Here is a 14,211-nt window from a genome sequence, read left to right as displayed (position 1 = left end):
TGGCATGTGTGTCAGATTTTACTAAACTGGGACTGCTCCATTGGCCTAAGTGGTTGGAATGTCTGCCTCAGATGAGGGTGGTCATGAGTTCAAACCTTGGCTGAAACATACTAGAGTTGTATAGAAAATGGTACTTAAGCAGCTGCCTCACTTGGCACTCATCATTAGGAGGTTAGTGTTGGGACTGGTCAGCCTGGAGTCAGGATAATGTGACTGGGTGGGTCCTGGGACATGATGCAACATATCTGCGGCATGATGCCTCACAATTACACATCACTATGAACTGCCACACTGCAGCCATTCAAGTGATATGACTAAAAAAATGTTAAAGCTATGTTAAAAATCCAAATCATACATAAACACACACACTCATATGATTGGCATATGTGTCAGACTTTACTAGAATGTCATATGTGTCAGACTTTACTAGAATGTCATATGTGTCAGACTTTACTAGAATGTCATGTCAGATTTTACTAGAGTGGCACATTTGTCAGATTTTACTAAAATGGTATATGTCAGATTTCATTTGATTGCAATATGTGTCATATTTCACTAGAATAACATGTGTCAGAATTGATTAGAATTGCATATGTGTCAGATTTTACTAGAATGGCATATGTATCAGACTAGATTTGTTAGAAGAAACCCTGTATTAACGTGTGCATAAGTCAGATTGGAAGAGAATGAACAGACAAGAATGAGAAATTGGATGAAAAAAATAGAATAAAACTGATGCCAATAACTTTACCTTCAAGATAATTGATATCAATGTAAAAACTTCCAGTTATTCAGCCTTATAGCTTGTTTGGACAAGGTAACTTGCTCAGTTAGTTTGCACAAGCAAATGGGCCCCAAAATAAGATTTGCCCAACTTGTTGTGTTTTCACATAGTTTGTTTGATGACGCTTCTAAAGACTACTACTACTGCTACTACTACTAATAATAATAATACACTTTTACTTTTCAGACTTATAGATCACAAGCTGGGCTTTCCTTAACCTTAAATTGTGTGCCACCCGAGAGTGTCCCCAAAGCAGATGTGTCTTGGATTCTTAAGGAACCTGATGGACAATGGACAACCATTAATTATGATAGCAGAATATCCATGGACTTTGAAGGTAGGTCAGAGCATTGGTTTTGCATCTAACTGGTTTTGAGCTGCATTGAGTAAAACTATCAGTATATAATTACTTTTAAATCTGCATTAGGCATTTTTATTTCTGATGTAATGTATTATGACTTATGACTATCAGTGGTTTCATTAAGTTCAGATTTCGGTTACAAATTAGTGATGTTAGTGTGGATTGAGAAGCAGCCAGGTCCCTTTTTGTTATGAATTTTCAACATGAAATTTGCAAGGATTGTAGCAAATGTACAAAAAATCTGTCAGATCGTGATTCATTGTTATTCAGCACTTGAAATAAACACATTCTACCTCAAAATACATATGCCTGAATCTAAATTTCAGTGGAGAAATTAAATACCATAAGTCCTAGTTCTGAATTTCTTGACAAGGCAAAATACAATGTTTTACAGCATATTCTCCAAACCCCACCCATTGCCAGTGCTGGATTACCCATCCAGCACACTAAGCATGTGCTTAGGGCACCAGCCCAACAGGGGCACCATACAAAAATTCTAATCAATTGTTGATAATAAAATTTAATGAACTACCTATGACCATTTCTATCTGCATGTACAAGTATTTTGATTTTGAATGATGGCAACACTGGTATTTTCTAATGTTTTAGTTTTTTATATTCTTTTTCTGAGTTTCACATGTTGGGGGGGGGCACAATAATATTTTCAGTGCATAGGATCCTAAAAGGACTTAATCCAGAACCATCCATAGCTTTGTTCCATGAAACATAACCCAGAATTTGTAAAATTATTTTGTGCTACTTTGAATCAGTTACTGCATGCATAATGTTCAGTCAAACAATATTTCAGAATTTCATTTTAATTGTAACTGTAACTGTAGATATGACCTCAAACTCCTCCCTCTCAGGGATTCAAAGGAAGGGGTACAGAAACTACACCTGGCTCTTACAGATGGTGAAACTGAATGGTTCAGGAGGAAACTGAATTATGGGCAGACAGACAGATGGAGGTTATTACAATATTCCTGATGCTAAAGCATGGGAAAACCAAGTCATGATATCAGTAATTAATTCTGTACTCTACCTAAATTTTTCAGGGAGGCTGCGCATTACAAATGTAATACCTGAGGATCACAGAGATGGAAAAGCATATATATGCATGGTTACTAACACATTCATGAGGGATAGTGTTTTTGGTCCAGAGATTGTTGTACAAGTCAATGGGAGTAAGTCAAACTTCTGCTTTTACTGTTATATTGGGATGAAATATTCATGATGCAGTTTTAGTTTAACCAGATTAGCACACATCAAGTCATATGTATCCATCTTCCAATGTTAACCATACAACTTTTATTTGCAGCAGTGCCATTAAACACAGTTTATTTTTCCAGTATTGATTGTGTTAATGGTCATTGTTACTAGAATTAGTGTAAGCATCCACTTTCTAACTAATAATAGCAATGCTTTAATTATACCTGTAAAGGTCATGTGCACACTTTTTTAGGCATTTATCATAGTGGGTAATTCTGCATGGATATTCACAAGTTTATTTATAAACAGGACTCTCACTGCATGTATAATGAAAGGGTCTGCTCAACAATGCCTTGCAGATTTAGACCTTGGGCAAGATCAGTCTGACAATGACTCAACATGCATCTGGATGTCATCCTTTGAATACATGTCAGACTTGCATATTATGGACAGAAATCAATCATAGCTTGGAGGATAAAACCATATTCTTGCACACAAGGGTTCAAACCATATTTTTTCTGGATTGTACAATAAAGAAGAGTAAGAAGCTTCACTTAAAGTCTTGCAAATCAGAATTATGCACTGGATACATGGCTCAGTATCCCATACCCCATCCTAGCCTCAAGAGCACTTTCCATGGCGAAATAATATAAAAAAACTCCCAAGCTAAGTGGAAGAGTCAGAGGGAGGTCATATTATCATTTTTACCAGCATTCTGTGAGAGAATCACTATCACCAATAACATACATACAGGTCCCAATCCCACCCTTATCACTAATCTGGTACTCAGAGAAGGCTCCAATTTTCATGGCTAAATGGGAAAGATTTACCATGATGACATGGGGACCCAACAATAGTTTCCTGGGGACTCAGTATCACACCTACCAAGCCTTCCACTAGGGTTCTTTCAGCTACAGTGCATCACTTATCAGTTGGTCCTCAACCGATATTAGCACATTCAATCAACTCTCTTATGCTCTTGAGTTTGTGATGGAATGCTACAACAGGTCCTAACACCATCCATCGCAGAGACTATGCAATCAGTGTGGACTTGCAAGAGGCATGATTCCACACCCCCACTCAAACAGATTCCAGAGCTTCTACGATTCACCTACAACAGGCTGCAAGCAACAGACAAGTTATATTTTGAAGCAAGACATCTTACTCTCCTTTCACTCTCAATCTCCTTGTGAAGAAGAACATCTCCAACCTTGTACCCATTTAAGATTCAGTCAACTAGGTCTGTAATCGATGTTGAAATAAAAAGAATGTGTCCCTCAGGAACAAGATTTGAATTGATGCAATGGAAGGTTCCATGCCTATTTGGAGCAATCCATCTGCTATAGAATTTCTGTGCCATCCAAGTTTTGCTCAGTGCAGTAGCAGATATTTTATTCCTTGTTCATTTTATTGGGCTCACATACAAATGATTAGGTGGTGCAAGTGGAGACCAAACCTGTGACCATTGGGCCAACTCTCACATCATGAAGGCAAGGAAACCACTTTGGACTTGTGTCAGCAATACCTCTGCAAGCACATCCTCAGGCAATCATGATCACTATGGATTGAACACAGCAGGCTGGAGGAGCAAGTCTCCTACCATTTTGTACAACTGGTACAACAGAAGCGTAACCCCTTCAGGGTCATTACATACATGTCCACATCTTTGAGATGGAAACTGTTTTGAAAGCTACTTATTGGTAGCTGGAGAACTTACATAAGAATGAAGTTCTCTTTCTGTCTGATAACTTCACCATGGTGACTCACCTCAGGCAGCAAAGTGGAACAAGTACTCAGACCTTTGCCTTCTTGTTTGGGATTTTCTAAAGTGGTGTCCTCCATGACAATCCACAGTTAAGTTCAACATTTACTAAGCTGGTTAATGTATTAGCAGACTCACTGTTCTGCAAGAACGAACTAATACAAATGAAGTAGTCTCTTCATCTGTCAGTTTTCGTTCAACAGACACTCATTGGAATAGACCTACTGGTATGACGGATCTATTGGTGATAAGGTGGAATGCCAAAATTGCAACCTTGTCTTTTCAATCCTGGACACAAAAGGACTGAATAATTGATGCTCTTTCTATAGACTGGAATGGCTGAATGTATACACTTCTCCATCAACTCAAATCCATAAGGAGTCTACAGGAATCAGCAAATCTGAGTGTCTCCTCTTCCTGATTACTACACTCAAATGGAAAATATTGGATCAAACTCATCAATCACAACAGAATCACCAGAATTGAGATATTCCCTCATCTGACTTAAAGAGTTCACAATGGCATGTGTTTCACTCCAACCCAGAATTACTGAACCTGCACAATGGGATGTTTAAAGAACAGGTTTCACAACTAGCTGCTGAGTATCCTCAAGTGTTATGGCTATCCAATTTATAGGCACATGAAGGCAATGAAATATAATCTGACTGGAGTGCACAAAGCAGTCTTTATACCAATGTTGACATCCATACCTCAATAGCTAACTTTCTATGACTCATCGATGAGAAACAGTTAGTACTAATCACAAATAAACCGTAACCATTCCACGATCACTGGCATACTACAGTGCTATCATGGAAGAGAAGATATCAAACAAACCAAAGACTTATCTGATCTTCTGGTCATTTCAATTCCACCCTTGCCAAAGTTATCATGGATATTAAACTGGCAGAAAGAGATGCCATCTGAACTGCTCTCAGGAGCTTAATTAGTTTTCCTATCTTACACGTCCTGCTTCCTCACTACTTTGGCAGTTGGCAGGTCAAATCAGCAATACATTTCTTATTGGTTTGTCCCTCTACTCGCAGTTTTGCCATGATGGATCAATATCTCTGATATAGCCCTCTGCTTGCATTACCGAGAACAGACTTCCGTTCATGAGGAATTAGATATTGGTAATAATTCCCATCTGTTCTGGACACCTCATCCAGGTATTTGACTGGACCTAATGCAATCTCTGATGTGGTATATCATGAATATCAAGCCATTGCATCAAGGGAGATTATAGCTCATTTTACCATCAAGAGGGGAAGGATGATATATCAACACTCATTTTTATGTTAGATAAAGTGGGCTATCTATCCTGCACATAGGACCAAACCCACATCAATGAATTTGCTTCATATATTAGCATCTCATCCAGACCTTCTGTTGCTCCTGCACTTGATGGTTCGGAGCTTCAGTTTACATGAAAACTTTCTTGGGGAAAAGAGTTCATCTGGCAGCAGAAAGGTTGCTTTGTTCCCTCATCTATGCTTCGGCCACTGGCCTCTGCCTCCAGCTATTGGATCCATTTGCAGACCTGGCCTCTTAATCACACTACCCACCCCCACCCCACCCCATTGGCCTCCCTCCTGTATGGTAAATTAAATAATGTGATAGTAACAGATAATGTAATACTGTGTGTGTGTGTAAAAATAGTTTTAATTGTGTAATACTTACCTGCTACTGTTGTAAAGGTTCCCTTCTCCCATCCTATTCTGACGTTCTATACTCTTGTTCCAAGTCAAAAGAGGATGCTGTTCCATATGTTGGCTGTGACTAAAGAATCAGACTGTGATAACGTTGTTTTCATCTCTGGCCCTCTAATCCTAACTGGAGAATGGAATAATTAGCTTAGGCTGGGCACTACATTCCGATCAAAGGAGAGCGATGCAACGGTAGCAGGTATGTATTACATAATTTAAATTAGTTTTACCCCCTTGAAAAAAACAACATTTTTACACATAAAAGTTTAAAAGTTGCCATAGGGCAATTGGGCAAGGAATTTTCCTTGCTAAGTTAGAGTGATTTTTTCCAATATATATAATATGTTTTCTTCCATTTTATAATTTTCTAGTCTCAGGAAAGAGAATAGCAGCCTATGAACAATGGACTGTCCCATCAAACCAATTTTTTCTTGTTGGACAAGAAATGAAGATAAAGTGTATATTTGGTGGAGAGTAAGTTGCCTTTATATTGTATTGCCTGCAATAGCAGATAGCGAGACTTTAGTCCATTAGACTGGAATCATCCTAGCACCATGTATCCAATGTGCACTCTTACTGACTACTCCATGCCCCCCCCCAATTCAAATCACCTATTAATTAAATTTGATTATCTGAACAACTGATATTCTAGGGCATGAATACCTGTATTTTTTTGCATGCTGTATACATACTGTCTGACAAAGTGTCATGGAACTTGGTAACAAGGGGATGCATATAAAACTACTGTATACATACTGTCTGACACAGAGTCATGGAACTTGGTAACAAGGGGATGCATATAAAACTACTGTATACATACTGTCTGACACAGAGTCATGGAACTTGGTAACAAGGGGATGCATATAAAACTACTGTATACATACTGTCCGACACAGAGTCATGGAACTTGGTAACAAGGGGATGCATATAAAACTACTGTATACTGTATACTGTCCGACACAGAGTCATGGAACTTGGTAACAAGGGGATGCATATAAAACTACTGCACCCTTATTACAAAAAAAGATGTCTCTGTGATCTAAGTTTCACACTTCAGTAATTTTATTCAGGCTAATTGCTGAAACTCATTATCTTGGCACTGTTTATGCTAATGACTGAGTGTATTTGTTTTAGTGCCATACTATTTCAAAATAAAAGGTGTGTGTGTATGTCCATGTTTTAGATTTTTAATGTAGCTTTAAAAAAATTTCAGTCATATTGCTATGTCTGCAGTGTGACAGTTTATAGTGATATCTAGCACTGGGGCTTCATGCTGCAGACATGTCACAGCATCATGTCCCACCCAGTCACATTATCATGACACCAAGCCAATCTGTCCTAACACTAACCTCTTAATGCTGAGCTCCAAGCAAGTCTTTGGTATGACTAGGTCCGGGTGCAAACCTGCAACTTCCCCTATCTGGGGCAGATGCTGCTCTTACCAATTGGCCAATGGAGCAGTCAACATAAATGGTAATTGGGATATATATATATATATATATATATATATATATATATATATATATATATATATATATATATATATATATATATATATATATATATATACATACATGTATATATAAAATGTTTAACTGGCAATGGTTAATCATGGTACACAATTTTTTTGGCTTGATTATAGCTACTAATCTTTCAAAAAATCCTAAAAATTACTGAGATGATGCATCTTTACTGCACTCTTACAACATAAAACAGGTAGGTATCTGTGACTTATGTTTTACTCCTAGTGATTTTATCTAAATAGTGTTTTATTTCATGGATACTGTTTATTTTGGAGTCCTAAAATTGAAAATTGGATACATCTCTGTTAGTGCTACACCCTTACAACCAAAGAATGTCTCATGAACACTTACATATGCAATATATATATATATATATATATCTGTAGATTTTTTTCTTCATTTCATATATATTCTCCTATGGAGAAGACACTTTCTGGTTAATGCAGATGAAAGCTGGAATAAAGATATTAATTTCCCATATATTAAATGACTGCACATTTTATCTTTGATAGATTATTTCTCAACAGGTTAACTGTTACGTGTGAATGAGAATCAACACATAAAACACCTAAAAGAATAATTTTATGTCAAAGTCATTATACTTTCCTGAACATTTGTAAATCAAAGTTACTCAATGTCTGTTATTCACATTATAAATCTGGGCTTCACAGACACACTCCTGGTTTGTGAGAGAGGTGAAAAAGTCACTTTCTGGTATAAAACTTTGCCTTTGCATTAAACTAATGCTCATGTCAACCTATATCACTAAATGTTTTACTACAATAGTTTATAATTTGCTCAAATGTAAATGAGTTGAGAAGCCAAAGTAATTGTTTTCTTGTTTGAAGAAGCCCTACCTGACCTGCCGTAATCAGTCAATAGCAAACTAGGTCATAATCTGCTATTATACTCTGATAAATCCCGATCTGATTAAAATTGAAAACTTAATGGACCTGGTCTGACAGTCACAGAAAAAAAATCCTGTTCTTAGGACCTTTTGGAATTCCCATTCCACTTAATTTTAATAGCCTGTTAGATGAAGTGTTGCATATTTCATGTTAAGGATAGTTATTACATGCATTAGTAATGATACATACCACATGATGTTTTTCACTTTCAGAAATTTTAATTTCATTGGTGAATCACAAGGTCAACAGAATATGACCTTGTATCAGTGCTGGCCATCAGATCTACTTACTATTAATAGATGTTACTCTTATTGATTGGGTAAATCCTAACCTGAAGGACAGCCTTAGTGAAGCTACTGCCACAAACAGCGTTACAATACTGGTATTTGTTTGTCCTAGAATGCAAAGAGAAAACAAATACACAAACAATAATGATATCAGATTAATCTGTGTTTAGTGCATTCTCCATAACATTGAAATTAAGAAATAATCTCCCCTACCTCTTGAATCCAATCCTCTTTGAAATAAAATAAATACCATATACACAAAGGGAAGAAACTCTTACCCATCGCTACCCATCAGCTGATGTTTACCATTTTAAGTTTTCACTGACAGAGATACAGTCAGCAAAGCCTATTGGTATCTAAGAAAATCTTTTTTGAATTCAACCCATCCATCTAGAAAGTCCTTGTAGTTTTGGTTATTAATATATGTTAGCATCACTACTGACTTTTGTTGATGCTCAGTTCTGATGAGTATTGAATCTGGTGGGTTCAGTGGCTTGTGGCACAGATGACCAATAGACCCAGTTGATACCTGCCCAACTTCCTCATGGATATGGGTTTAGTACTTTCATTGGATTCACCTGGATTTTTAGTCCCACTGGTCACAGACAAGAGGAGCTCATGGGATGGCTAGTTAAATTTGTCATCCATTGTCCATCCATCCATTAGCACAAGTTTGTTACTGGTACTTCTTAAAAACTACTTTGAGGATTGCCATGTACTATACACACATTCTTTGTAAAGACTAGTTGGTTATGAATGAAAATGGTGATGCTTGGGCATCCAGTATGGCTGACACAGTGGTCATCTTCAAAATCTTGTTACTCCTACTCCAGAATGGATGGTCATATGACATGGGTTTTTCATCAAAAGATTTCTTGTGACCTCTTGCTGGCCCAGAATAAAAATGGTTCTGATCTGACATCCAGTATTGCAAAGCACAACTAAGCCAGTTTGAAAATCATGTTATCCAAATACTAGAGATAGTTTCAACACTCAGCAGTTAAAGAAAGGGTCTTATCTTGGAGGAAAAATTCAGGACAGCAGAGCATTGGTCATTTAGATGGAATCATGTTTATTATTATAAAACATCAACTCTTGTCCTTTAATCTGTGTACTGAAGTCACATGGTACGTGACCAAAGATTGTGCTTCCTTCATGTTAGAAGAAGTTTTTTTCTTGAAGGGTACCCATGGCAGAAGTTAGATGCAGGTGACTGAAGTATTTCCTTCTCCTATTAACACTTCTGCTAACAGTAATACTTTTGGGGAATGTATTCAATGAAGAAAGCACATTTTGTAGTAAATTATGTTTCTCCATGAATATTTGTCCAACCACATTGCTATTGAATCCTAACAAAGACCTCTGCAAATGCAAGCATTCTTGTTTCTGTATTGTACAGCTTAAAATCTGGTAAAATTTTGTGTGATGGGTATCCACTTGGTGTGACAAGGGGTTGACGGTAAGAGCTTTTTTCCCCATTGCCTTTATATAGATGGGAAAGTTGCAATTTTTCATTTTATTGCTGAGGTCAGGATTCAGGTGGTAGAGGAACTTCAATGTTTCTTATCTTTCCAAGTGTTAATGCGATCAGATATTCTCAGGGAAACATAATTTACTAAAACATACTATTCTGAAGACAATTCTAATAAAAGACAATTAGAAATTAAAGGGGTTATTACATACTGTTTATTTCCTTTATACTACATTACATTACAAAAGGGTAAAATTGGAGATTAAACCAAATTTCAGTTCTAGTGTTGCTGTAGGTAATGTCAGGGAACCATTCTAACTTCCTGCTTTACTATACCTAAGATAACATGCATTGTTATGAACGTGATAGAGACTAGGATAAAATAATATCCAGTAACACATTTGTATTTTAAGTCATAAATTTAACATAAATAAAAAAAGATATTTTCAACCTAGACTAAAACAAAAATTACTTAATAAGTTTACACTACAGCAACTATAGTCACAATCACTACTACTACCACCACCACTACTATTACTACTAAAACTATTATTATTATAAACTACAATTCATTGCTTTGGTATCATGATCAAAGATTCTCTCATAGTTTCTATTTTTGGGAGCATAGGATGGTTTTCATTTCTGGAGGTAGAAATCAGGTTTTATGAGTAATGGTATTTGAAAGAAAACTTACTTGTATCCACACATCATAGCAACTCTTCTTTCATATTGCCATTACCATTTTATTGTTTTGTGACTTTTATTCCTGGTCATGGGGGCAAATTTGTATTAAGTAAAAATCACGCTTGCCTTATAAACTTGCTGTAAATCAGGGCCATCTACAAACTACATAGATCCTGATCTACCATCACATTATGTGCTGTCAGATCAGGGTCTATGTTTGTTCTGCTGATTACACCTAACAAACTGCATAGACCTTGATCTACCACCACATTATGTGCTGTCAGATCAGAGTCTATGCTTGTTCTGCTGATTACACCTAACAAACTGCATAGACCTTGATCTACCACCACATTATGTGCTGTCAGATCAGGGTCTATGCTTGTTCTGCTGATTACACCTAACAAACTGCATAGACCTTGATCTGCTGGTGTATTATATTATTAGCTGATCTGGTGTATTGTATGATAGCTGATCTGTGTCTATGCAGTTGCCTCAGACTTCTGAGTATACAGGATACTTCATGGACCAACTTATAAAAAATAAAAGTTTAGTCTGAATTTATTTTATTACGATAATTTATGTGAACTATTGTAGACTGCTTAATACATTGCAGAGTCTAGCTATGTAATTGGTGATTACATCTTTTTTATATCAAACATAATTTGTATTAATTAGAACTGCATATTGCAAACAAGATTGTAACATTTTAATATGACTTAATATGACGATATCTGTTTAAAAGATGATATTATCATAATTTTATTATTATTATTTAAATAAAATAAGTTTGCCATATTATGTTATATTTGTTTTCTTATTTATATGTTGAATTATCTTTCAAACATAATTTAGAACAAATTTTTTTCATGTTTTACAGCTCATTTTTATAGAAATACAATGTACAAGATAAGCAAGATACAAAATAAAAAACAACAATAAGAACATGTTTGCCTTCAATTTTTTAAAATATAAAGTCTGAATTTTTATTGTATTTTAAATGTGTGACTGTTACATCAGTCAGCAGATAATAGTGTTCAGTGTATATATTGAATTACATTGATATATCATGATAATGTTCAGTGTATATATTGAATTACATTGACATATCATGATAATGTTCAGTGTATATACTGAATTACATTGATATATCATGATATGTACAGTGTATATATTGCATTACATTGATATATGATATGTAGTGTATATATCATGATGTTATCAGTGTATATATTGAATTGCATTGATATATCATGATAATGTTCAGTGTATATATTGCATGACATTGATATATCATGATAATGTTCAGTGTATATATTGCATTACATTGATATATCATGATAATGTTCAGTGTATATATTGCATTACATTGATATATGATATGTAGTGTATTACATTGATATATCATGCTGTTATTCAGTGTATATATTGAATTACATTGATATATCATGATATTGTTCAGTGTATATATTGCATTACATCGATATATAATGTCATTGATAGTTTTACAGTAACTGAAAATTAAAAAAAACCAAATATGCAGATCTCATATTTAGTGTGGTTACTTTATAATGTATGAGGATTTTCTTCCAGTCCAACACCAAAGGTGTCCTGGTCAAAGATTAATGGGATACTTCCTGATAGGGCTTCTGTAAAGAGTTTTGGACAGGAGTTATGGATTTCCAATGTACAGCTATCTGATGAGGGATACTATGAGTGTGAAGGGAACAATTCGGAAACCACAGAGAGGCCGCCAACCAAATCTATCTTCATTTCAGTGGAATGTAATTATTATTATTATTATTGTTATTATTATTATCATTATTTTTATCGATTAAAGGTCTGAAGGACCTATATGATGATATTTTATCTATCTAGTGGCTCGAGTCAATTATTGGTTGTTTGTCCTACCCCTAAAATTCATTAAATCGTTGTCACAGTTTTATCATGCAGTCCTAATGAAAGAAGCACCCCTTCATCATCCAGTATGGATGCCATGATGACCATCTTGAAAATCTACTTACCGCTGCTCCTTATGAATGGATGGTCATATCCACATGAAGTTTGTTTTGCAATATTTCATTTTTGATATTGATTTAGCCCCAAAATGTCAACCATGGCACTGATCTGTGTCAGTCATCTTGATAAGCTTGTAATTACTTCTCCAGAAGGTATTATTTTATTGACATCAGTTTTGCACTTAAAATTATGCTTCTTGCATTAGGTAGTTGTTTCTTAATAAAAAATATTGCAGATCTGGCCACTAACATGGCTACTGCAGTGGCCATCTTGTAGGTCGTGTTGTTGCACCTTCTAAATTGATTGTCATATAACAGTAATTAATGGTTGTATTGACATGGATTCTCACTACAGTACTTCCTGTGATATGCAGTGCATCCTAAATGAAAATGGTACAGATCTGTCTTCCAGCAGAGCTGCATGGTGATGATTTTGATAGTTTTGTTGTCTCTCCTCTTCAGAATAGATTTTCATGTCATCATAGAATTTTACAGAAAGACTCTTAAATAAAAATAGTGAAAATGGGACCTTAAATATGGCCTTCAAAGTAGCCATCTTGAATAACTTGTAATCGCAACCCCTTTTTATACTTGACATTTCCACAAAAATGCTGTTGTTAAAATGTAATTAATCACAATGAAAATGGTGCAAATCTGATATACAAGAAGGCTTCCACATTTGCCATCTTAAAAATATGTTTATCCAAACTTCTCTTTGGAATGGTCTTATCAATGAGTTTCCACCAGGGACTTGTTCAGTTGATACTAGTCTGTTTGAACTTTCTTCAGAACACTGAGACTTTACTAAATAGAAATAGATTTTGATCAAATTTTGTATCCTGATATTTCCATATCGTTATGAACAAAATTGGTAACCAGTCCTATTTGACCTTGGAATCAAGTTCAAAGTTAAATTCTTAGAATTTGTACTTCAGTGAGCTTAGGAATACAGGACCCTGTATGTATGTAAGGATGGATGCTTTAATTTGCAATGCTCTGTAGAAAGATTTTTATTTGCAATGGCTTGTGAGCTGGATCTTGTTTGCATGGTGTAATTTTTGTCAATCATGACGTGTTTACCCAGAAGAATATGTTGACAGAATGCCAGTTAAATTGTCATAACTTTGGTTGGTGATCTATAATGACTTGCGATTATACAACAGTTCAGGCAACTAGTTAATATGGTTTTAATCAAATTTGACATTTGGGTACATTGACAGTATATGAGATGAGTTTAATTATCCATCTATTATATGATAACTCTAGCATATTGAAATTTTTTTGAGGCTATCCTGGCAGAAGCTTGAAATAATGATCATTTTGATGTCTTTATACATGTCCATGAATCCATCTGGCCTTACATATATATATGACCACACCCAGGCAGATTAACCCCATTGTTCACATTTTTTATGTGGTCACTTATTAAGTGCAGTTGGCCACAGAGTCAGGTTACTTCATATATTGATACATCCTACCAGTTTACTAAACATTTAGAAAG

At 35.5% G+C, this 14,211-nt stretch overlaps 1 protein-coding gene across 4 annotated transcripts in view; it reads left to right on the top strand.

Annotated features, from left to right (window-relative positions):
* The window catches only part of LOC149807080 (neuroglian-like), a 94,672-nt gene that overhangs the window by 43,212 nt on the left and 37,249 nt on the right, over nucleotides 1-14,211 (top strand). For all 4 annotated transcript variants that reach the window (XM_089961634.1, XM_089961643.1, XM_089961619.1 and 1 more), the window contains 4 exons: nucleotides 971-1,121; nucleotides 2,201-2,329; nucleotides 6,194-6,296; nucleotides 12,286-12,476. In XM_089961634.1, coding sequence (XP_089817760.1) covers nucleotides 971-1,121; nucleotides 2,201-2,329; nucleotides 6,194-6,296; nucleotides 12,286-12,476 — 574 coding nt within the window. The remainder of the gene's footprint in view (nucleotides 1-970; nucleotides 1,122-2,200; nucleotides 2,330-6,193; nucleotides 6,297-12,285; nucleotides 12,477-14,211) is intronic.

Source organism: Sinohyriopsis cumingii, chromosome 1, assembly GCF_028554795.1.
Source record: "Sinohyriopsis cumingii isolate HCF-2022 chromosome 1, ASM2855479v2, whole genome shotgun sequence".
Taxonomy (NCBI): domain Eukaryota; kingdom Metazoa; phylum Mollusca; class Bivalvia; order Unionida; family Unionidae; genus Sinohyriopsis; species Sinohyriopsis cumingii.
Note: the sequence above shows the minus strand (reverse complement) of the source record. Positions and strands in the feature narration are given on the sequence as shown.